Here is a 24,624-nt window from a genome sequence, read left to right as displayed (position 1 = left end):
GTTACATCTTGCCATATTTGCTTCCGATGGTGCGAGAAATGAAATGATGGAGATGCACCTGAGGAACCCTCTCCCCCTCCCCTCCCCCTCCCCCCACCTCAGAAGGGCTGTTCTCCCGAGGAGGCCGTGGGGGTCTCTCCATCTCGCTGTCCCGTGTACAGCATCCTTACCAGGACGCTTGTCTTCTCAGCTTTAAAACTTCACAGAAATGCATAACATACTTTGGGAACCTGCTTTTTTTACTTAATATTTTTTAGATTTCAGCGTGTAAATATTTATAAATGCAGTTCATTCATTTTAACCTCTGTATGCCTTCCAGTATATTAATGTGCCATGATTTGCTTATAAAGGAATACTTTGAAAATGGATTTTTATAGAAAAGTTGTATTTTAAACAAGTCTTGGTAAAAGCTCTTGGATGCCCTGGATTCCCGAGGCAGAAGAGCCCACCGCGGGAGAACCCGGTGCCCTGGAACACGGGGGCCCTGCTTGTCTTTCCAAAATCCATGGGCGCACAACCTATGTCCACCTTCAAGCAGGAAATGGGCAAGAAGGTAAGAGGAGGAAGCGAAGAGACAACAGAAACGTAAAAGCTGAAATGCAATGACCCTTCTTAAACGCTTACCTCATCTGCTCTCCGAAGAACTCCAGTAATAACCTACAAATGTGAAAGAAAAAAAATTATGGACAGCATGTATTTCCTTTGTCCTGAAAGAACCGGATTCGATTTTCATGGACCACAGACTTGTTCCTGTTCTCCCCCTAGAAACAACAGCAGAAGCTGCACTGGCTCTTGAAATGCACAGGATTCTCCAGCGGGGTCAGAGCTAAACTAAATTTTATCCTTGACCGAAGGCCCCTTGTACAATGAAAACAAAGATAGAAGAATTATAACTCTCCACATTATATCAGCAAAATTACGTTTCCAGGCCTAGAAGATGGGCACACACGTGCTGCTCACATCGATCACACAAGGGCCCTAGTGCCACGATCAAGTGTGCACGCAGGAGAGGGCCGCCCCGGCTACACTGGGAGGAGACCGCCGCTCACCGACGAGCACAGAGACGGGGGACAGCAGGCCCTCTGGTCAAGGATACGTTCCACTGGCATTCTCACGCAACTTATTTTTACATGTAAAATACAGTCCACTGTGTCTTGTAAAAAGTGAACACTACCTGAAGACAAAACACTTCCTCACAAACCCGCTCCGCAGAACAGCCATCATCAATCAGTTGTTGGTACTTGGGTACATTTCCCTCTAATTCCTTTTTCGTGAGGGCATATTTTTTATGGCTGGATTATACCGAATACACAACTGGAATCCTTCTTAAGAAGACTTTGTGAAGCCAAGGCTGATGCCCGTCTCCTGCCTCCACTTCCTGCCTCAGTGCCTTTTAGGGTCAGGGGGGCTGTCACGGGGTCTGCTGCATTCTCTGCCGACATGCCATCAGTCTTCACACTTCATTAAAAAGCCATTAAAACAATTGCAAGACCATTAGCACAGACTTTTTAAAAGCAGCGTACTAAGGCTCACATGACTGCTGAGCCGAACAAAGCACAGAACAGTGCGCCGTCTGCGGGGCCAGCTCCTGAAGGCTGGACGCCGATGAGACCACCATGCGGAGGCAAAGGGGCATCCGAGCGAGGTGCGGTGTGAACGGGGGTCACAGGACGCAGACTGCGCGGAGGGCGGCCTGCGCCAGGGGCTGTGCCCCTCGCCAGTTTCCCACATGGAGGGGCGGGGGTGGGTTCCAGTCCACTGCTCAGAAAAGAGCTCTTCAAGGCAACACACTCACAGCCCTCACCGGGCCCGAGAGAGCACCAGGATGTGGAAGTGGACAACACAGGCGGGGGCCGCCGTCGGAACACGGGGGACACAGAACATGAGACGGAAGTGAAGTGAGAATGAACGGGTGCCTCTGCTAAGGGGAACTCGGTTTACTGCCTAAGGAACATTCCTCGCAACTGAAACTATGATTCCCGGGACTAACGGTCTCCAGACCATGAGAAGCTTATCGTGCCCACCACCAGCTGGTTTCCTGTTGTTTTCCAATTCATCAGACTTTAAACAAAGGGCACCTGAGAAAAACGTAATGCTGCGCTTGTCTGGGAGACGATCCTGGAACCTGGGTAGGAAGGAACCCTTTTCTTAAACGATGCCCACTGTATGCCGTGGGTCTATGGCCAACTTCCTGCCCCCCCCCACCCCGTTCCCCTCCCAACGTGGCTTCAGAAAGAACGGGGGCCACACCTCCTGCAACGTCCCGTCGCCTCCAGCCACAATGATCACGTCCGTGTTCTCCATCAGCTCCAGCAGTTTCTTGGCCTGGCCCTCATAATCTGTCTGGAACACAAAGGACGCCTTTGGTAAATGTATCATCCCGGGGCCACTGGTGACAGGTTTAAAATACAGGCTATTTTCTGTAAAGTTTTACACTGAGTCTTCTCTTAAATTCTGTATGAATGACAGACACGAACCGCCGAAAGCTAACACAGCAGTGTGTATGGTGTTCACGGCTCTGTGCCCTGAGAGCCAGAGGGACCTCCGGAACCATCCCATCAGCCCCTCCCATGATCTGTCTCAGTCGCACCATGAGCTCATCGCAGGGCCACCCGGGTCCAGCGTGGACTCCAGGACCTCACTTACCAGCGGCTTTCCTCCGAAGGCAGGGAGTCAGGTGGAAACACAGACGAGAAAGAGAAACAGAAGGAAAAGAGCACGGATTTGGGGGCCCACGAGACCTAGGTTAAGTCTCAGCTCTGCTACTTTTTTAGCTGAGTGGCTTTAAACTCTCGGGATCTTAATTTCCTTATCAACAAAATTACCGTACTTTGCCATGCATAACGCGCACTTTTTTTGCCCAAATTTTTAAGGGGAAAATAAGGGTGGGAATTATACATGGGTAGTAGCTGAAATACCTCACATCTATTCCTGTGTTTTGTAATTACTTGTTACATAAAATTTCTTGTGCTATAATATGTTCAAAAGTTAGTGCGAAAATTCCTTTATAATACAAAAAAACACAAGTATCTGAATATAAATAAATCATGAATTTAAAAAATTAAAACAAAAAAATTTTTCCTGAAAGTTTGGGCCAAAACCATGGGTGCACATTATACGTGGCAAAATACGGTACTTTTTATATGCTGGGGGGCGGATAATCAGAGCTCCCCCATAATGCTGCTGTACGGCTGTGTGTGAAGCAACGAGCAAGGTAACCGTTCATGACTGGTACTGTACTCAATCAAAGAAGGTTACCAGTGCACACAGAACTGTACATAAACCATAGGGAAGACTGAAATTAGTCAAACGTACCGAGGCATCACCATGTTTATCAGTAATATTTCATCTCAGCTATGTGTGTAAAGTGAATGAACCACCTGAGCCGCCGCCTCTAAAACCAAACGCTGAACTTTAACAGACACAGTGGGACTGACACTGAGAGAAGGACGCACCCCCCTCCCCCCGGCACTAGAGCGGACACACTAGTGGGCAGAAGTCGAAGGCCTGGACTTCAGGCAGGCTGCAGCGTCTGGGCCAGCAGGCCCGTTCACACAAAGGGAAGAGAAGGTCCCTGAACTAACACCACTTAACTTTATGGTCAATGGTCCTACTTTTATTCTAAAAATTGAAATGACTGGCTTTATATGTTTTCAAACATTCCTTTAAAAAGATGTGCCTATCCTAATTAAAAGAATGGTTTGTGAGCACCCGAAATGGATGATTACTGGGAATCCGCGTGGGGCCACCAAGAGGGAAGCCCCTCAGAAGCCGCCGCCTCCTCCTCCCCCTCCTCTCTGACAGATGACTAGATCGGCGCTACTGGGAGACCAGTCCGACATTGTATCCGGTTTTCAGCAAGGCACCTGCCCAGCTATTGGATAATATTCTTGGGAACCAGGTGGGAAAGTATGGAAATAATGTGTTAGAATACAATGACATGAGTTACCAATTAAGTAACAATGTCTAGGCTCAAAGTGTGATGCTCAGTGAAGTGACATCAGCGTGCAGGCGGGTTCTCAGGGACTCTTCTTCAAGGCTCCCCCTGCAGCCTCTTCCTACACACCTCTTTACCAACAGCGGAGGGAGGAGGTGATTTACTGCTCACCTCATGGAGACACAGCAACAATCCTGCCCCCGCTTCCTTCTCCAGCCTCATCCTCTCTGGGGTCTCCCCTGGCTCAGTCCACTCTGAGCACACTGCCCCACCCCCAGTCTCCCTAAACGCCCAAGTGCACTCCCGCCCTGACCGCAGTGCGTGGCCTGGGTTCTTCCTGTCTTGGAGCAGCCCTATCGCTCGCTCAGTCCCTTCGGGTCTCTGTCCTTGGCCTTTGGAACTAACCTAACACCCCCACTATTGTAGGTCTCTTTACCCTGCTTGATTTTTCTCCTTGGCATTCATCTCCATTGGACAAATCAAATGTTTATCTGTGTTTTTCCTTTCTGCACCCCTTCCTTTCACACTTTGCATGGGAGCTCTTTCAGGAGAGATGGGAAAAGATTGTTTTGTTCTGACTGCATCCCCAATACCTAGACAGGGTATACCTCACAGTAAGCACTCAATAAGCATTTGCAAAAAATTAATCAATGCAAATAAGTGCACGGAGGAAAGAACCAAAATGCAAAAAGATCTTGACCAATTTAACAGACCCTAATTTAAAAGGTTACATTAACAGGCACAACACATTTGAGGCTCTGTCTGATCTTCAGATGAAAATTCCAAATGCATCAAAAGAGGAAGGATAAAAAAGTGGTGTAACCAGGCAAAAAGATGAATCAACACACTAAGCTTACACCTTTTGCAAACTCAAAATGGGTCATAAACTTAAATGTAAATAAAAAAAAAAACACTACAAAACTTCTAGAATATAACATAGGAGAAGATCCAGATCCTGGGTTTGGTAATTAGTTTTTAGATAAATCAACCAAAAGCAAGATTCATGGGAGAAAAACTGATTAGATGGACTTCCTTAAAACTAAAAACTTCTGCCCTGTGAAAAACACTATTAAGATAATTTTAAAAAGAGCTAAAAAGACTGTATAAGAGAAAATATTTGCAGAACATGTATCTGCTAAAGGATACAAAGAACTTTAGAACTCAATAAGAAAACGAACAAGAAATAACCTAACTAAAAGAGCAAAGATCTGAACAAACACCTCACGAAGAAGATACACAGATGGAAAACATGCACATGAAAAGGTGGTCAACAGTCTATGTCACCAGAGGACTGCAGACAAACCTACTTTTGCCCACCCCTGTATATACCCATTAGAATGGCTAAAACCCAAAACACCGACACCACCAAGTACTGACAAGGATGTGGAGCAATGGAAATTTCATTCATTGCTGGTGGGAATGCAAAATGGCACAGCTACTTTGAAAAGGTGATTTGGCAGTTTATTTCGTTTTTTTTAAATTTTTATAAAAGTTTATTGAGTGAAACTGATGACATGCTGGGAAGCACGACCTCAAATGCAACCTGGCAGGTTCTTATAAAGCTAAGCACACTCAATTACACTCTCAGGTATTTATCCAAATGAGTTGAAAAATTATCTCCACATAAAAAGCTGCACATGAATATTCATAGCTTTATTCATAACTGTCAAAATTGGAAGCGACCAAGATGTCCACCAATAGGTAAAAAAGGCAAACAATCAGCTGTACACCTGTGCGAAGGAGTATTACTCAGTGAGAAAAATAATGAGCTCAGAAGCCACGAAAAGACATGCCACTGAGGAGCCTGGGCCAGACCGGCGGAGGAGCAGCTCTGAGCACTGCCTGCCAACCAACAGACTCAGAAGCAGGAAGACAGTTGTCGAGGCAGTTTGTTATACGGCAATAGTAACCACTGTAGATATAATCTAAATATATCAACAATTATAATAAGTGGTCATGGACTAAGTGGTCCAATCAAAAGACAAAAAAAAAAAAGAATGATTTTTAAAATGTCCTGTTTTCATGCCTTGACAAATGATGCATCTAAAATATAAAAACACATGCCCTGGCTGGTACGGTTCAGTGGACTGAGCACTGGCCTGCAGACCAAAAGGTCTCTGTTTTGATTCCCGGTCAGGGCACGTGCCTGGGTTGTGGGCTAGGTACCCAGTTGGGGGCATGTGAGAGGCAACTGATCAGTGTCTCTCTCATACATCAATCCTTCTCTGCCTTTCTTTCTCCCTCCCTTCCCCTTTAAAAATAAATAAATACTATCTTTAAAAAATAAAATAAAAATACAAAAGGCTGAAAGTAAAAAGATGTACAAATTACACTAGGCAAAAAACTACCCAAAGTAAGCTGGTATGGTTACTAACCGTAACAGATAAGATGGACTCGGGATCAGCACTACGGAGAGTCACTCAATGCCGGGGTTAAAGTGCAAGAGAAATAGTTTGAGACTCGAGTGCAAATGAGCTCACAGTACCAAAAGCAGAAGTGGACAGCACTATGCAGAGAAACAGACAAGCCCACAACCACATGGAGGACCTCCGACACCTCTGTCTCTGAACAACCTGTAGTCGGAAGAGAGGAAAACATCGGCGAGGACACAGAGGATCTGAGCCACACGACAGATCTCACGTAACGGACACGGTCAGACCCGGATCTCCTACAGCCGACGCGGAGGAAACAAACCACCGGGCAGGCCGCACCACGGCTCCGTGAATTTTAAAATACTGGAGTTATTCAGTATTTCGCTCTCTGACCAAAACACAGGAAAATCAGAAATCACTATGATCAAGATTTGAAAAAACTTTAAATTCAGAAATGTAAAAACACACCCATATAACACACAGGTCAAACAAGAAACATGATGAAAATTGGAAAATACTTGGAAATGAAAAAATTACACATCTGAGTTTGCAGAATGCAGCTGAAGAAGCGGAGTGAAACGCAGAGCTTTAAATGCACACAGCGGCACTGAGGGGTGCGACTTAACGACACAGAACCCACGTCACGGTGTCGGAAAGGGACAGCAGGAGCACAAAGTCCAAAGAGAGCAGAAGAGGAAACAACAGAGACAAACGGGAAATTCATGAAACAAACACACGTGAGAGGACCGAGCACAGGCGGCTCTCGGCCAGGACGGACTACGTACACTGAAGCACCTCTCACAAGACTATCGACAGGAAGAAAACGACAAAACGAGGAACAAATAAACTAGACTAAGCAAAAAAATGAGATGTTACAGGAACCTAAAAGGTCAGGAGAGGATGCATGAACAATTAATTCAAAAACACTGATGAAATGAACAAATTCCTTGACAAACTGACCTTCCCAAAATTAATTCAAGAAGAAATAGAACTTGAGTACCTCTAGAGCCATTACAGAAATTTAATACATATTTTTAAAAATCCCTCAAAGAAAGCTCCAGGCCCAGATGGTTTTACTTGTGAGTTCAACCAAATGTCCCAGGAACAAACAATATCAGCCTTTTTTTAAAAAGATTTTATTTATTTATTTTTAGAGAGGGAAGAGAGGGAGATAGAGAGAGAGAGAGAGAAACATCAATGTGTGGTTGCTGAGGGTCATGGCCTGCAACCCAGGCATGTACCCTGACTGGGAATCGAACCTGCGACACTTTGGTTCACAGCCCACGCTCAATCCACTGGGCTATGCCAGCCAGGGCTACAATATCAGTCTTAAGTAACCAGCCTATCATCACTAATGCACAGAGCCTGGCATCTGCACTTCAGGAACTTACATAGATGTTATTTCACTTCCCTGCCCTCAGTCCCGGAGGCAGACAGCTGAAACCCCACCTCTCAGACACGCTGGGGGAGAGAGTTGAACACTGAAAGGTAAGTTGGGCTGAATGACCTTTTAATCGCCATGATTTAATGGAATGTGCAACATTAAAAACTGGTTAACCAGACTCACAAACATGTAAGCAGTGGTTTCCACCCACTACACATACCCACGTACACACCACGCACACGTCACTTAAAAGCCAACAGAGTGGTACCCTGAAGCATCTTCTGAGATAACACAATGCCCTTGAACTTATTTTATCACCTTTTCTTCTTACCTAAATCTTGCAAATTCTGAAGCTTTACCATTTAAAATTCCTCACCAGAGATAACTCCTCACCAGAGGAAAAACTGTTTACTGGTGTGTGGAGCTAGCAAGGAATTACTCACTCAAACTTGCAGGTTTTTGTTTTTTTTTTTTTAAAAAAAGAAATTCTTGCAGCTACAACAATTTTCATCTTCCAAGAGACAGCAATTCCACGTCCTACTTTCACATGCAGGAGTCGGGTTTCTGCCTCCGTCTAGCCCTCCTCTGACAATGCTCAAAGGAAACAAAACCACTTCCATTGTTGGAACCAGCACTCGATGTCAACCTCTGACCGTGTCTCCAGGGACTCTGATTTCTGCGAGCCGGCCGAGAGGAGAGGCTACGTCACAAGCCGCGGCAGCCGGGACAAGACCGACGCTCTGTGGCAGGCCTCACCTTGACGACGGTCACATCCATGCCGGACAAGTGCAAGATCGGGGCAGCATTTTTTTCAAACAGAGTCCTTGCTTTGCTGTAGACAAAGGAAAAAACACAAATATTTTAACTCAGGTTCTCAAGGGGAGAACAAAGAGCCCAATCACCTTCTGCAGAGCAGAGCAAGAGACTAAGGCACACAGGCTCCCTCTACAAGTTCACATGCAGGAGGTTTAACAATGAGAAAGGAGCGTCTCTGGCCAGGGACACAGACCCCGCACTAGGGGCCCGCAGGAGCTCAGGCTTTGTCTGAGACAGTGAGCTCGTGTCCATCTGGGATGTCTCAGCTCCCGGTGCAGTTCCTGAGGAAGAACATACACCAGACAGAGAGCCACTCAAACAAAAATGTTTGCTTCAGCCAACAAGTATTTGTTGAGCACCTACTATGTGCTAGGCAGGTGTAGGAGCTGGAGAGACCACACAACAAAGCAGACAAAAAATACTTGCAATTTAAGTACAATGGGTTACGTCCTCAAGGAACTTATTTGTATTCCAGCGGCAGAAGGAGAGAACGTATTTACTGTATTTGCCATTTTTCACACGGCCCCAGGGAACAGACCGAACCAAACAGATTCTCGCTTAATTCTAACCAGTGAACACAACCTCTGCGGGAGAAACGTGTCATTTGTAACAACTCCAAATACTATCTTTACTTCTTAAGTTTTAAACCTGCAGTAAAATCCCTGGAGAGAGCAATATTATTTTCCATGATGGCCAAATGTCTGCTAGGATAGAGAGAAGTTGGAAATGAACTACAGGATAATCAGCAGCTTCCCAAACTCCCGGCACGTGAGCTGCCCCAGCACTGGGTCTGCGTCTCCCTCAGGGACTTGCACACGGCAGGATGATGAGGGGTTTGCAAGACAGTCTGGGACCAGACTCGACGCCTTGCAGAGACAGACACCAAGCACGTCCCTGCGTCCCCTGGCCTCTAGGAGTGTGTCTGGTGCAGGTGGAGCACACTTACTAAGAACCTAATGAATTAATGCACAAGTGAACGCGTGAATAGACCCACCCTAAGTGTGGACCTGTGCATTCTGAGGGGAAGTGACATGACTACGATGTAACAAGAGAAACAGTTAAAAAGCCCTTAGAAAAGTTTAAGTGTTTTAAAAATATCAGCCCTGGCCGGTGTGGCTCAGGGGACTGAGTGCCGGTCCGTGAGCCGAAAGGTCACTGGTTTGATTCCCGGTCAGGGCACAAGCCTGGGTGGAGGGCCGGGTCCCCAGTTGGGGGGGTATGAGAGGCAATGGATTGATGTGCCTCTTGCACATCACTGTTTCTCTCCCTCTCTTTCTCCCTCCCTTCCCCTTTCTCTAAAAATAAATAAATAAAATCTTTAAAAAATAAAAAACACACATCATTCTGATAGTGACTCTTGTCCAGTTCAGGACAGGATGCAAAAAAAGCCTAGGAATCAAGGAACACAGAGGCTGCTGAAGGTCCCCAACGGCGCAGTCTCGAAGCTGAGTAAGTACGTGTGCAACATACCGACCGGGAGACCTGCCTTTTGCCCAACTGCTTTCAACTATCACGTGTCCTATCACCAATCCTTTCGAAACAGTCAACTAGCCAAACGGCTGTTACATCCACATTTACTCAGCTCTCTTTCAAAAAGTTTTTTTTTAACCAGTCATGCCTGCTTTGACTTTCTTGGGAATGTTGTGTACTAGAAAGATGCAAGGTTAGCCAATGACGAACACGTGCAGACCACATTCCACACTCTCTACACGGAAGAGAACCACCACCAACGGCGGACAAAACACAAAACCTTTATTATGAATTAAAATGGAAGTTGAGAAGCTTGGATAGATGTCCCCAAGAACCGTTTGAGAGACCATCCCAAGCCAAGGGCCTGACCGAGCAGGTGATAAGCACATTGCACAAACACCCCCCGCCTTTCCCACTGCGCTGAGCGCGTCACAGGATCTACATGAAAGGCTAAACGGAGGGGTCTCCTCGCGGCCCGCCGTGTCTGCGGCTCAGCCCCAACGGCAGCGGGCTGGGGCAGTCACACTGCACGCACCCCTCCTTCCCGGACGCTGCCATTACAGACGGGTGAGGCAGGGTCCGCTGGACATGGATCGGATCTACCTCTGAGAAGCAAATCTCTGAAGAAGTCTCAATCCGCCATACTGACTACTTAGAAAAATCTGTAAGCTCCTTTAAGTGAGCTTAAGAAATAAGACTTGGACATTTGGGCCTTTATTCGTGGCTTTGTGTGATGCCACGGGTACAGAAGATTTCTGAAAGTGAAGACACCGTTTCCCTTTCTAATGTTCCATGTAAAAGATTAAAAACCGGGTGTTCTGGCTGGCGTAGCTCAGTGGATTGAGCGCGGGCTGGGAACCAAAGTGTCCCAGGTTCGATTCCCAGCCAGGGTACATTCCTGGGTTGCAGGCCATAACCCCCAGCAACCGCACATTGATGTTTCTCTCTCTCTCTCTCTCTCTCTCTCTCTCTCCCTCCCTCCCTTCCCTCTCTAAAAATAAATAAATAAAATCTTTAAAATAAATAAATAAATCTTTAAAAAAAAACAAACCGGGTGTTATAGTAAGAAGTGCATTATTTATTACACAATCAAGGGTGAGACAGCACTGGAAATAAAAACTGTATATACTTGTAGCAATTTCCAGGTTCATGCACACACACACAAAAATAATTACTCCTTAATGCATTATGTGTTAATGATAAACACACACTTATGTTATTTCTTAAAGCCTCTTATGTAGTTTTAAACCAGCACTACATAATGACGTAGCTACACAATAAATAATAAATTATGTGTCAGGGCGAGAAAAACAGAGCAATAAATAGCGAAAGCTTTAAAAAGCAAGGCTGGAGCATTTCGGAGCGGCTGCTTGCTAGTGTGGTGCAGGGTTCACCTTGCTCAGGGGACGACCACTTTAGGGGAGACAGCCTTTCCCCAGCCTCGCCTTTAGACAAAGACAGTGTGCTTTTAAGCAAGAATTTATCTTTAAAAATACAAATACATTTACATGTACCGATGTGAACAAACCTAAAAAAATAGTCTTTTAAAACGTATCTCTTAGAAGTAGAAACTCAATATAACTGATTATAGCTCAGACCAGCTGCCGTCTATTTTTCTTCATCAGAATTACTGGTTTTCCAGAGGAATAGGACCTAGAACAGTCCGAGGAGGCAGCAGGAAGGGTGCGCACACTCTCGGGACGGGCGGGAGCGCGCAGCAGGGAATCTCGTGAGCCCACAGGTAAACAGCAGCAGTGACAGCAGCTCGTATCGCCCTCACCCCACCTTCCTGTGGCGCTCCAAAGGGACTATCTCACTGCATCCTAAAGGCACCTATTACGTTGGTAGTTTTGTAAGGTTATGGGCTATTGCTTTCCCCATTTTACAAGAGAGTACACAGAGCATTTAAGTGAAGTAGCTCCCACAATATGACAGAGCGGAAAGGCGTTTACAGATCTGGTCCTTCAAACTCGGAAGCCCACTGAGTTCTGTGCTACTTCTGCCCTGACCACCACTGGCTACCGAGTCATCTTGGGTGTTCTGACTGTGCTGTGTTAGGCTCAACAGCTGCTATGATGCAGTGAGGCTGTTAAACAAGAGTGATCGACAGGCATTACGACTGGGTGCTTATGGGGGAAGGAGTGGCTTTAACAAAGCCGTGCAGACAGGATCAATTAGGCAGAGTAATGGCACTGAAGTCCCAGCCACAGCAGCTGGACGAGACAGAGAGGAAAGGCATCCAAAACAGAAACAAAGATGTGAAACTCTCACATTTGCAATGACATGATAGTACATAGTACATAGTACATATACCACAGAAGACCCTGAAGACTTCACCCCAAAACTGTCAGAACTAATAGATGGCTCTGGTAAAACTGTAGGATACAGAATCAACACATAGAACTCTATTGCATTTCTACACACCAGTAATGAATGATTAGAAGAAAAAGTTAAAATAAAATCTCATTTACAATTGCATCAAAAAGTATAAAACACCTAAGAAGAAATTTAACCAAAGAAGTGAAAGACCTATACTCTCAAAGCTATTATAAGACACTGGAGAAAGAAACTGAACAAGATACAAATAAATGGAAGGATATACCTTACTCATGGATTGGAAGGATTAATACTGTTAAAATGTCCTTCCTACCCAAAGCAATATACAGATTCAATACAATCCCTATTAAAATACCAATAGCATTCCTCTCTAAATTAGAATAACTAACCCTAAAATTTAGATGGAAACATAAAAGACCCCAAACAGTGAAATAAATAAATCTTGACAAAGAACAAAGTGGGAAATATCATGCTCCCTGATACAAAACTACACTACAAAGCTACAATAATCAAAACAGTATGGTACTGACAGAAACCCAGACACACAGACCAATGGACCAGAACGGAGACCCCCAAAATAAACCCATACCTGTGGGAAACTACTTTGCAACAAAGGAGCCAAAAACACACAATGGAGAAAGGGACGCCTGTTCCATAAGTGGTCCTGGGAAAACTGGAAAGCCATGTGCAAAACAATAAAACTAGGCTGCTGGTGAACACCATACACACAAATTAACTCAAAATGGATTAAATACATAGAAGAAAACATAGGTACTAAACCTCTGAACCTTCGTCTGTCTCAGAGAAGTTTTTAAGAACTTGACCCCAAAGACAAAGGAAGTAAAAACAAAAATAAGTAAACAGGACTACATCACACTAAAAGCTTTTGCACAGCAAAAGAAACCATCGATAAAACAAAAAGGCAACAGACTGAAGGGGAGAAGACAGGCAAATGACACCTCTGATAAGAGTCTAATATCTAAAATATAAAACGAACTCATGTAACTTAACAACGAAACAAACAGTCCAATTGAAAAAGGGCAGAGGACTGAACACTTTCCCCAAGAAGACATACAGGTGGCCGACAGATACATTAAAATGAGAGAAATGTAAACCAAAACCACAACAAGATACCACCTATTAGAAGGGTTATCAATGAGACAAGAAATAACACGGGGGGAATGGTGGTGGAAAAACGGAGACAACTGTATTCGAACATTAATAAAAAGAGAGAAGGAAAAAGAAAGAAACAAGTGTTGGAGAGGATATAGACAAAAAAAGAACTCTCATTCACTGCGGGTGGGAATGTAAATTTGTACAACCATCATGGAAAACAGTATGGAGGTTCCTCAAAAAATGAACAACAGAGCTACCACATGACCCAGCAAGCCCTCTTCGGGGGTCTCTCCCTGGAAACTCGGAAACATTTATTGGTAAAGACACATGTGCCCCTGTGTCCCCTGCAGCAGCATCATTCACAGTGGCTGAGGCTCGGAAGCACCCGAACGGCCCTCCCGCAGGCGAGGGAACAAAGGGGAGGCGGCACACGCCGGCATCCACAACGGTCGTGAAAAGTGATGAAATGCGCCGTTTTCAACCACAGAGATGGGCGCTGACCGTGTCAGGCTCAGTGAAGGAAGTCAGATGCTGAAGGACAAAAACCGTACGATTGCACTCCTGTGTGGGGTATGAAACAAAGTGACAAACAAACTCACTGACGCAGACAACGGTACAGTGGTCACCAGCAGGGAAGGAGAGGCGGAGGATGAAGGAGACGGGGCTTCGGGTGGTGAGCACACAGGGCAACACGCAGGTGCTGTAGGAGGGAACTGTACGCTTGATACTTCTGATTGACCAACGTCACCCCAAAATTTAACAGTTTAAAAACGTGCAGAGTTCCCGTACACTCCTCACCCCACTACACACACAGCCCACCCCCCTTCGACACCTCACTCCAGCGTGGGACACCTGTGTGTGGGACGTCTCTTTGTGGGACTCTGTTACGGTAACACACAGGGACACGTGAGCATCACCCAGGGTCCCAAGCATCCCTCACACCTGGATGCCCACAGTCCCTCTCCTGACCCTGCCAGCCAGCCCGCCAGACCAGTTTACTCACGGTCCTGAGACACAGCAAGAAACACGGTTAGTCGCCCCCGCCCTAGGCCCCTGTCCGCGGACCGTCTCCTCAGCCCAGAAGAGCGAGCGCTCTCCCTGGGGTGCCCCCCCAGGCCTGGCTGAGCCTCACTCCTCCAGGGAAGGACGCTGCTGCCCGTGCCAGCCCAGAGCGCATGGCCGTCCTTGATCGCCTTGCAACAGAGAAAGTCTAATAACCCACGTCATGGCGGCAGGGGTCCCCCAGGGGGGCTGCTGCCAAGCAGGTAAGACTTACTTGCGGGTGTTGATTCTGGAATGGTCAGTGAACTTCAATGAGCCAAGCCTGCTAAGCACCGGTCAGCTTTGCAGGTGTACCTCATTACCCGTTATTTCTTCATCTCACATACACCTTATTGCTGGGAGAGTACTGAACCTAGTCTTCCAGTTCCAAACAATCCAACTAGCTGCCCGCCATTCCGTGATTATTTCCCCCCTTATAAAAACCGAACACGCAGCAAACCAACAATGCGTACTTAACGAGCCGCCTACCCTTTGCAAGCGGCGGGGTTGAGGAAGACAGTGGCCTTCTTCACCTGCGCATTGGGAGGGATGAGTTGATTGCCGAACACCTAGAACGGGAAAAAGAAAAGTTTTAAGTGAATGTCCTTTTATTTTTATTCAGTTAGTGATCACATATATTCTTTCATTCCAGAAGAATTTACTTCCAGAAGATATAATAGTTACTCTAGGAGGGAAAAAAAAACATGTTCTTTCATGATTTCACATTAACACAAACGCCATAAGCAACAACACAAAAGTGTCCCATTATTTAATAACAAACAAGCCCTGCTTTACCCACGAGAGGTAACTTGTGTTTTCTCCACAAGCTACGGCCAGGTTTATCATAAACACACAAGTGAGACAACAGCTGCCAGAAGAGGATTCTAATCCATTTGTCTTTCATTTTCAGAGTGTAATCTTTTCCTACTTCAACTTATTACTAAAGCTTATTTATGAAGAACTTTGTGTTACCAATTAATCTTCATATATTTACATACGTCTGAACTAATACTCTACCTGCCTCCGCTGCTTTGCTACCTTGAATGACAACTAAGTAGCATCAGCTGTGACAGGAAGAGGAACGTAATTAATGTTCTCTAAGTACTTAGTATGTGCCACTTTCACACGCATTATTCTTCGTTCTGAGAAACCTAGGAGGTCTTAACCTTTCCCCTTTTAATAGATTAGGAAGACAGGATTCAGAAAGATTGAATCAAAGTCACATTGTTAATAAATTGCAGCCTAGCATTCACACCGATGAACTCTAAAATCCAAACTTCTCCTTCTCTATCAGCTCTAAAGTGCAGAGAGAGGACGAGGCAGAATCCAGAGGCCTGGAGATCCAGGGTGCGGACCACCAGGAGCACAAGGACGAGAGGAGGAAAGCGGCACATAGGGCAAATTTCCGCGTCTCAGACAGTGGGGAGCAGGTCTGGGCCCAGAAGGCAGGATCCCAGGGTAGGTGCACAAAGCAACTAAAGGGAAGAATGAGAGGTAATAACCAGATTTTCATTAAACAGCTGACTCTACACCTACCTCCTGCCTGAGGTCCACTGGAGAGCCTTTTTTACCATTGTCGATTTCTTGCTTTAAAAAAAATAAACTTTTTCTGAATACTTCAAAGACATACTGTTTCTTTGTTAAAAAAAATGACCCTCTGGTACATTATAATTTCTAGTGTTTTCAGTCTTACTGAATTAGACCTTAACATTTTGCTGCCAAATCTCTAAATATTGTAATTTGTTCTTGTTCTATCCATACTATTTCTGGAGTGTGGCCACAAATGATATAATTGACGAGTTCTCGTGCCCACCCAGTTCCAGATCCACAGCTCCACACTCTGCCCCCTCGTCCTGGTTTCTGCTCTGCTGTCCAGAACACTTACTTGCAACTCAAGTTTCACGTTGACAGCAGGTTAAGGAGTTTATGTAAGACTATGATGAGCTAAGTTTACATGATGTTTAAAAACTCATATTCTTTCAAAAATTTAGACATAAGAGAAGGGCATGAATAGGAAATGTAACTAGAGGACACTCAAAGAATGAATTCACTTTTATCAGACAGAAGGTAAGTGTGTGTGTTGGGAAGAGGAGAATTGACCAGTGGGAAGAGCCCCAGCTGGTGTAGGTCAGTGGACTGAGTGCTGGCCTGCGAACCACAGGGTTGCAGGTTCGATTCCCAGTCAGGGCACATCCTGGGTGGCGGGCCAGGTACCAGTAGGTGGCACACAAGAGACAACCACACATTGATGTTTCTCCTTCCCTTCCCCTCTCTAAAAGTAAATAAATAAAATCTCTAAGAAAAGAAGAGTGCGAAGAGGTAAATAAATGAAAAGATGGAATGACTCAAGAACACAGTCTCTGAAGAAGTAAGAGGGAATGGACTTTCGAACGAAGGTGGAGGCATTTATCGTAGGCAAGGGAGGACCCCGTGACCGGTCTCCCTTGAAGAGAGACAGAAAGGGTTCCTCTCCTGATTTTCCAGCTGCTAATGGTAAGTTAACTTGTAGAGGGGGTCACCTTGACTTGAATACAAAGTTCGAGTTCATTTCCAAAACCACTTAGAGCCCTATGAGATAAAACAAGCGACCAAGTGCTCAAATTCAGAAAACAGATTCAGAGCGGTTAGGGGATCAGAAAAGAAAGGAACTTACTTGCTGATGGTACCTACTGTCACTGTCACCCATGGAAGCATTTCGGGAACAGACAGCAGGTTTGCCACCCATGTCTCCTACTACAGACCTCATGCCTTTTTCCTTTCCTGTTTCTTTTTTTTGGTATTTCTGCCATAATAAACTTAAATGGCACTCAACAAGAAGGCAACTCAATCACGGAATTCACCTGCAAGGTATAATGTACAGGTTTGGAGAGGGGAAAAGAGCCAAAATGTGGCCTCGGCCTTGAGAGGATTCACAACTGCACTGCCAAGAGCACAGCGAGATACTGGAAGATTTAAGCGCACTATCACGGGGCGGGCTAAGGGCGCACGTGGTACGAACTGGCTGTGCTGTGGGTGGAGCTTTAGAGACAGGAACCAACAGCTGTAAGAAGGTTTGTCTTTGAGAAGTAACACCTGCTCTGAACTGAGACCCTGTGGGTTTCTTCAGGTCGGGGTGAGTCAGGGCTTAGCCTCGTCCTCAGGAACGACCGTGGATGGGAACAAATTCCCGGAGCCCCGCCCACGCACCCCGGGACTCAGCCCGCGGTAAACAGGCCTCCGGTAAACAGGCCTCCGGAGGTGGGCGCTGCTCTGCGCCAGGCGGCTCACTCCCTCCGCTGGCCCTCCACCTGACTCGTCCCCGAGAGCGGGCAAACACCGCACCTCGGGACGGGAGGCGCCTGGAACAGTCTGCATCTCCCGCACCGCGGAGACGAGGTGCTCCCACTGGCTCACAGCGAACGGCCTTACCTGAGCTTCCTGACAGGCCGCTCTGCGCAGCAGGTTATCACTAGCAGAGAAAACAGAAGAGAACGAATGTTAGCTTTAATAGACAGGTTAAAACCCAAATTTTTTTTTTAAATATGTACAATTCTTCCCTATGCACTACCCGAATGGAGGTTTCTTGAAGACCTATGACAAATGACGAGCGGGTCTGAAAAACACCTACTCTGAATGACGACATACAGTGTTAATGACTTCCATATGACGGCAGGCAGAATAACGCACCCCGAAACGGCCACATCCGAACCCCCAGAACCGGAGGCTCTGTGGCGTCACAGATGGGAGTGAGTGTGGCACCCGGAGACGGGCACATTCCGATGGTGTGTGAGGGCGGCAGAACCCAATCACCAGGGTGCTCAGAAGCAGAGAAACGCTCCTGGCTGTGATGATGAGCGAGTCTGACCACGGAGGATGGATGGTGGGAAAGAGGCAGCCCTGCTGGCTTTGAGGACGGAGGCCAGGACCGTGGGGACCTCCTGGAAGCTGGAAAGGCAAGGACGTGGGCTCTTCCTGATAGCCTCCAAAAGGAGCGCAGCCGTGGCCGAAACCTGGATTTGGGCCCAGCGGGACCACGCTGGCACTCTCCCCCAGAGCCGTAAGGTGATAAATCTGCATCGCGCTAAATCACTCAGTTTGCGATCACCTGCGAGGGCACAATAGAAAGGTAAAATGCACCCATCCTGCATGTTTCTGACCCGGCGGAAGTTGCTCAGGTCACTCACCAGAAACAAACTTGATGTTTAGTTGCTTCTGCTGCTGTCTTATCTAAACCTCTTATTTTTTGTATCACTGTCAGCCACCCACTTATATCCTAAAGGGCAAATTGTGGCATGAGGCAAAATTTTGCCTTTCAGGAAATAGACATACAAGTCCAGGAAGCATAGAGAGTCCCACACCATAACACATCATAATTAAAATGCCAAAGGTTAAAGATAAAGAGAGAATCTTAAAAGTAGCAAGAAAAATGCAGAGTTACCTACAAAAGAGCTCCCATTAGACTGTTAGCTGATGCGGGCCAGAGGGACTGGCAAGAAGTATTTAAAGTGATGAAAAGCAAAAAGCAAGGACCTACAACCAAGATTACTCTGTCCAGCAAAGCTACCAATTAGAATGAAAGGGCAAATGAAGTGCTTCCCAGACAAAGTAAAACTACAGGAGTTCATCATCGCTGAGCCATTATTTATTACATGAAATGTCAAAGGGACTTGTTTAAGAAAAGAAGATCAAAACTATGAACTTGATATGGCAAGAAATTCACAACCATTAACAACTGAATCTAAAAAACAAACTAAGCAACATACGCAGGTCGGGGCTGACCTGGGCCTGCACCACCCAGGACACCCCAGGGCCAGAGCACCCAGTGGACAGCTATATAGCTCATTTTGGAGCACCACCACCCTGCCCCTGCACAGCTGATCCTCCATGGAGGGAGGAGGTTGGTGGTCAGTGGTCACAGCCAGTCCTTGCAGCTGAATAGCCTGGGTAAATCCCTCCCACTGACCTGCCAACAGCATCCAAGGCTCAACCACAGGAGGAAGGTGTACTCAGCCCACAGAAAGGGCGCACCTCAGGTACTCAGCTTGGGTGATAGAGGAGGCTGTGCCACTGGACCCTACAGGACACCTACTATATTAGGCCACACCACCAAGACATGGAGTCAAAGCAGCTCTACCTAATAACATAGAAACCAACACAGGGAGGCTGCCAAAACAAAGAGACAAAGAAACATGACCCAAATGAAAGAACAGATCCAAACTCCAGAAGAAGAGCTGAAGGGAATGGAGATAAGCAATCTATCAGATGCAGATTTTAAAACACTGCTCCTAAGGATGTTCAAGGAACTTAGTGAGGACCTCAGCAGCATAAAGAAGACTCAGTCAGAAACGAAGGATACACTAACTGAAATAAAGAACAATTACAGGGAAACAACAGTAGAGTGAATGAATCCAAGAATCAAATCAATGATTTGGAACATCAGGAAGCAAAAACCAACCAATCAGAACAACAAGAAGAAAACAGAATAAAAAAACACAAGGACAGTGCAAGCAGCCTGTGGGTAACTCTAATCAACCCAACATTCACTCCACAGGTGTACCAGAAGAAGAGCAAGAGCAAAAACCTGGAAATCTATTTGAAAAGTAATGAAAAGAAACTTCCCTAACTTGGTGGGGGTGACAGACATGCAAGTCCAGGAAGCACAGGGAGTCCCAAACGAGACAGACACAAAGAGGCGCACCCCAACACACATCATAATTGAAATGCCAAACGTTAAAGATAAAAAGATGGGAGGGTGAGTATGGGAGAATGGGTGAGAGGTGAGGGGCTTAAGGAGTACAAAAATAAATAAATAAATTTGCCTTTCAAAAATAAAAACATTCTATCAAAATATCCATTCAACACAGAGGTCGCTAGAATGTGTCTGCCGTGCACACCATTAAGAGCACTTTCCATGGCGGACCGCCCACGGGGCCCCAGAGCCTTCTCCGTGTGACGCCTGCTGCCGGCGCTGCCGACACAGCTGCCTGTACTCAGGCTGAAATGAAGAAGACTAGTACCCAGAAAGGATGACCAACACACAATTTACAGAAAAGAACTAAAAGGAGAAATGGGCGTCTCATTTAAATTCTCTTTCTAGACCTTTTTCATAACATCGTTGCCCTTGAATTTTGCAGCTTTATCGTGATTTAAACTGAATTTTGATATTTAAGGTTGAACTAAGAGAAATTAAAACAGCCAACCACTTGCTTTTAGCCACAGGTGTCGTCTAAGGCCGCTCGGTGATCCTCCTTCCACAGCCAGGCTGGAGAAGCGGCCTCAGATTCCACCGTGCGGCCGGCTTCCACCAGAAAACCCTGTCCCAGGGCACGTACCAACGCCGCCCAGCTGAAACCTATGACCGAGGTACCGGTAAAACCACAATGACACCAGTTCCCCCAAAGCGCATGCTGCACTGTGACAGACTTCAGGGGCACCAGGCCTCGTGAAGTCCGGCTCACAAGGCCTTTCCTGCCGGGCTCAGTCCCCACATGCCCGAGCGACACTGCTCCACCACCACCCTGTGGCAGAGGGAGTTAGCTGTACAAGCTCCCCTCTCCCCCCCTCACCCAGGGTTCAGAGAGAGCTGTGCATCCTTCTCCCCGCCCCCCATCCCTCTCCATCATTCTAGCATCAACAAATACACACGCACATATGTGCACAAACACACGCACACAGGATGAGGTAAGTCCAGGGTACGAACTAGTGAACTAGTTTAAAATACCTAACGTGTCCACAGCCCTTCACAGCTGCCTCGATACCTCACATCCACAACCTTCTACACGATGACGAGGGAGCGCACCGAACCCTCAGCAACCGCTGGGCTACAGACTGCAGCGAGGCTCTGTGCAGTGACCTGCGTACCGTGACTGGTCCCCGTGGACTGGAACCCCCGGCCCAGCTTCCCCACGAGCCTGGGGTTACAACGCCTCCAGCCCTGCCCGGCTGCTCCCCCAGCCACTCGGTTGGATGTGTCTTCTCGTTCAGGGATTAATCTGTGCCTCCAATCGTGCACCTATAAGCACATCCTGAGGGTTATGCCGTGCACGTCCCCTGTGCCTCTGCAGACGCCGAGTGCCTGTCTCTACATCCCTGTCCTTTCCCCCGCGGCTCCTCCCCTCTACGAGGAACAGGCCCCTGAAGGAGCCAGGATCTCTGCGTCATAGGGGGCCCACCTTCCGCAATGCGTTTCAGCCACAGACACTGTGGCCCTCGCTGGACAGAGAACAGCCCCAAATCTGTGTAATATGGGGTAGCACCTCAGATCATTTTTTCCTAAATTCTTCTTTGCTAGAAGGAACATTTTGATGGTCGACTGCTGATTAAGAATATTATTAAAGATGTCCCTCTTGAGCTTACTAACACTGCTTGATTTTATCAGAGTGCTATTCAAAACTCAAGATTTTTTGATAGTTTCCTGAATGTTAATGAGGCAAAAGGAATATGCTGTCAGTACTACTTGTAAGAAAGCCGGAATGTATATCAATTTAGATACTACAAAGGAAAATCGCATTGCGATCATACTTTTATTAAATATCAAAAATGGTGTTAACCATCTTGGTCTTACTCTGTGAACCAAGCTGTTTCTAAAAATCAAACATTCTCAAAGAAAAAAAAAAGAGTTCTCCCACTGAGGTATTCTGATGGTCTATCTGCAAACTATTTCAAAAGAGAAGTTCCTCCCTGCTTGGTGTGGCTCAGTTGGCTAAACCTCACCCCATAACTAGAAGGTTGAGGGTTCAATTCCCCATCAGGGCCTGTGCCTGAACTGCAAGTTCGAACCCTGGTCCAAATGTGCACAATCCCTGGTCCAGGCGTGGAAAGCCTGCAAGTGCTGGAAGGCGACAGACACAGCAGCCTGAAGGCGGGTGGGGACAGCTCGGGGTGGCCGGCCATGGCAGTGGCAGCAGAAAAGGTCTGAGGAGTCAGGCACAGGCGGGTCACCAAGGGCCTTTGAAGCTATTTAAAAAGTCTGGATTTTACCCTGCGGGCCGTGAAAAGGTTTTAAAAAAGAGAACAGATGGAGTGACCCCCTTTCCATTTTAGAAGGACCTTTCTGGGCGCAGGGTGAAGATGGCACTGGCCAGAGGAAGACTGGACCCAGGGAGCCCAGGCAGGGCCCTTCGGGGACTGCAGGTCAGTGATGGCAGCGACTACGGCAGACCCCGGGACCCCGGCAGCAGCGGGGACAGAGGGAAGAGGACAGACTCAGCAGATATTCAGGAGGAAACTTGAGGGCTGGCTTGTGGGAAGGAACGGAAAGGGCGGGGTCAAAGACAGGACCCGCGTTCCTGCCGCGGCCACGGGTTTCTACGATGGACACAGCTCTTTGCAGAGCTGACAGGCGCGAGGAGGTGCGGGCGAGGAGGAACTGGATCTGTGGGCGTGAGACCTTGAGGAGACCCCAAGCGGCGCGTCCAGGGGACAGCCGGACACACCCTTGGAACGGCAGACTGCCGTGCTGGCTAAAGACGCGCAGTGATCGGAGGGAGGGGCGCGGGGAGGATGGCACAGCGGGCTTAGGAGCAGAGTGGTGGGAGGAGCCGCGCTGGACACAGGCGGGAAGAGCCAGCAGAGGTTCGAGTGGACCGATACCGCACTGCCTCTGAGAACCGAAGGAGAAACGCGGTGGACACCGGAGGGGCAGGCTAAGCGCCATTTTCCTGATCCCCCAGCATCTCCGGACGCTGCCTCTACACTCGACAAACTGCAGGTTTTGCTGTTTCTAAAAGTCACTATGATTTGCCCCTCCAAGGATCTGATCCCCTCTGCCTTTAAGAACTAGAAGGCCAAACACATACTGTGGCAGGAAAAGAAAAGCCCCATGAAAAAGCTTCTATGCTCCGCAGCTTCATTGATAAGCAGTGCTCTCTGTAACACCTGCAAAATTTCACAGTGCCTTTGTGTTTTAACGTGACTTAGGTAGGAGCTGACTAGCAGCCGTTCCTAGGGTAACAGCCTGTTTTCTCAAGGCCAAAACACTGACCTTCGATTCTGCTCCTGTATGCTGGCTTTAGCAGTTGCTCCCTCCTCCCTTTCTGCCTGTGTACCTAGTACATAAAGAAAACTCCAGCTTAAGCTCATTTGCTCAGAGAATTTGGATGGTTAACCTCTCTGAGCCCGCGCATAATAAAGGATCGTGCTTCGCCATCTCCCCCACGTGTGAGTGATTTTCCACAACAATACCACCCGCACCCTTACCCCGCCGCACACAGAACTGAGTGTCTTAGCTTTCTTCCTTCACTGTAACTGTCTGAAGTCATGGAGAAGTCACCATGTTCTCTTCCTGAGCAAGACTCGTGTAGCTAGTGGTCCTCAGTGAATACCCGCGTGGTAGTAAGTAGCAAATGTTTGAACAGGAGAGACAGACTCACAGCAGGAAAGGCTGAGGGTGGCTGGTTGTGCGAGTACTCCGCGTCCTTGAACCGAGAGATCAGTGGGCGGTCCTTCAGTGGGACGACCCCCAGAGGCAAGAGGAAGAAACACTCTGGTGAGTACGGAAGAGGACAAAAAGCTTACAACAGTCACCGGTGTGTTACTACAGCAAGACGACCCGAGGGCTGGGTGTGCATGTGTGTGTTTGGGGAGAGGTAACGGAACTGGTTCCCTCTAAACCATCTCAGTGATGAACCCCAAGAAACATCCCAGTGGCTGGGACTGGCCAGCTGAGAAATCCCGGAGTGTTAACGGTCAAGAATCTGAACGTGAGCTAAAAACCCTGTCTCTCACACACGGACACACGGACACACAACGACGGTGCCTCCATTCCATGCCCGTGTTCTCCCCACTACCCCGTGGTGTCTCCCGGGAGAGCTGACACTAAACACAGTCTGGAAGCAGTGCTGCGAGATGGAGTTGCATCAACAAGGGTCTCCAAAGATGTGCTCACTACGAAATACAGGTATTCTTTGACCGAAAGAAACTAGAAGCTCCTGGATTGTAAAATGGAAAAAAAAAAAAAAATCTGACGTCAGTCAGCCCAAGGCTTTAAAAGAACACGAACGTGCCTGCTACCACGGGAAATGAGACGCTCTCAATTCGTTCCGCGCCGTACATGTTTTATTTATTGCTGTCGGACTGCAGAATGAGCTAAGTTCTCACCTCAGTGACAGCTTCACAGGGAGAGAGAAGTCCCATCGATCCCTCCCGCTCCCGAGACACAGTCCTTCCCGCCC

General features: G+C 47.2%; 1 protein-coding gene across 1 annotated transcript in view; it reads right to left on the bottom strand.

Moving 5' to 3' along the window:
* AGK (acylglycerol kinase) overlaps positions 1-24,624 on the bottom strand; it is a 73,081-nt gene that overhangs the window by 25,929 nt on the left and 22,528 nt on the right. Inside the window, exons 3-7 of the mRNA XM_028525693.2 lie at positions 17,882-17,921; positions 14,963-15,042; positions 8,450-8,525; positions 2,251-2,343; positions 625-657 (exon numbers count right to left, since the gene is read on the bottom strand). Of these exons, the coding sequence (XP_028381494.1) occupies positions 625-657; positions 2,251-2,343; positions 8,450-8,525; positions 14,963-15,042; positions 17,882-17,921 (322 nt within the window). The remainder of the gene's footprint in view (positions 1-624; positions 658-2,250; positions 2,344-8,449; positions 8,526-14,962; positions 15,043-17,881; positions 17,922-24,624) is intronic.

The sequence above is a fragment of the Phyllostomus discolor genome, chromosome 10, assembly GCF_004126475.2.
Source record: "Phyllostomus discolor isolate MPI-MPIP mPhyDis1 chromosome 10, mPhyDis1.pri.v3, whole genome shotgun sequence".
Classification (NCBI taxonomy): Eukaryota; Metazoa; Chordata; class Mammalia; order Chiroptera; family Phyllostomidae; genus Phyllostomus; species Phyllostomus discolor.
This window is presented reverse-complemented; position numbering and strand designations above follow the sequence as displayed.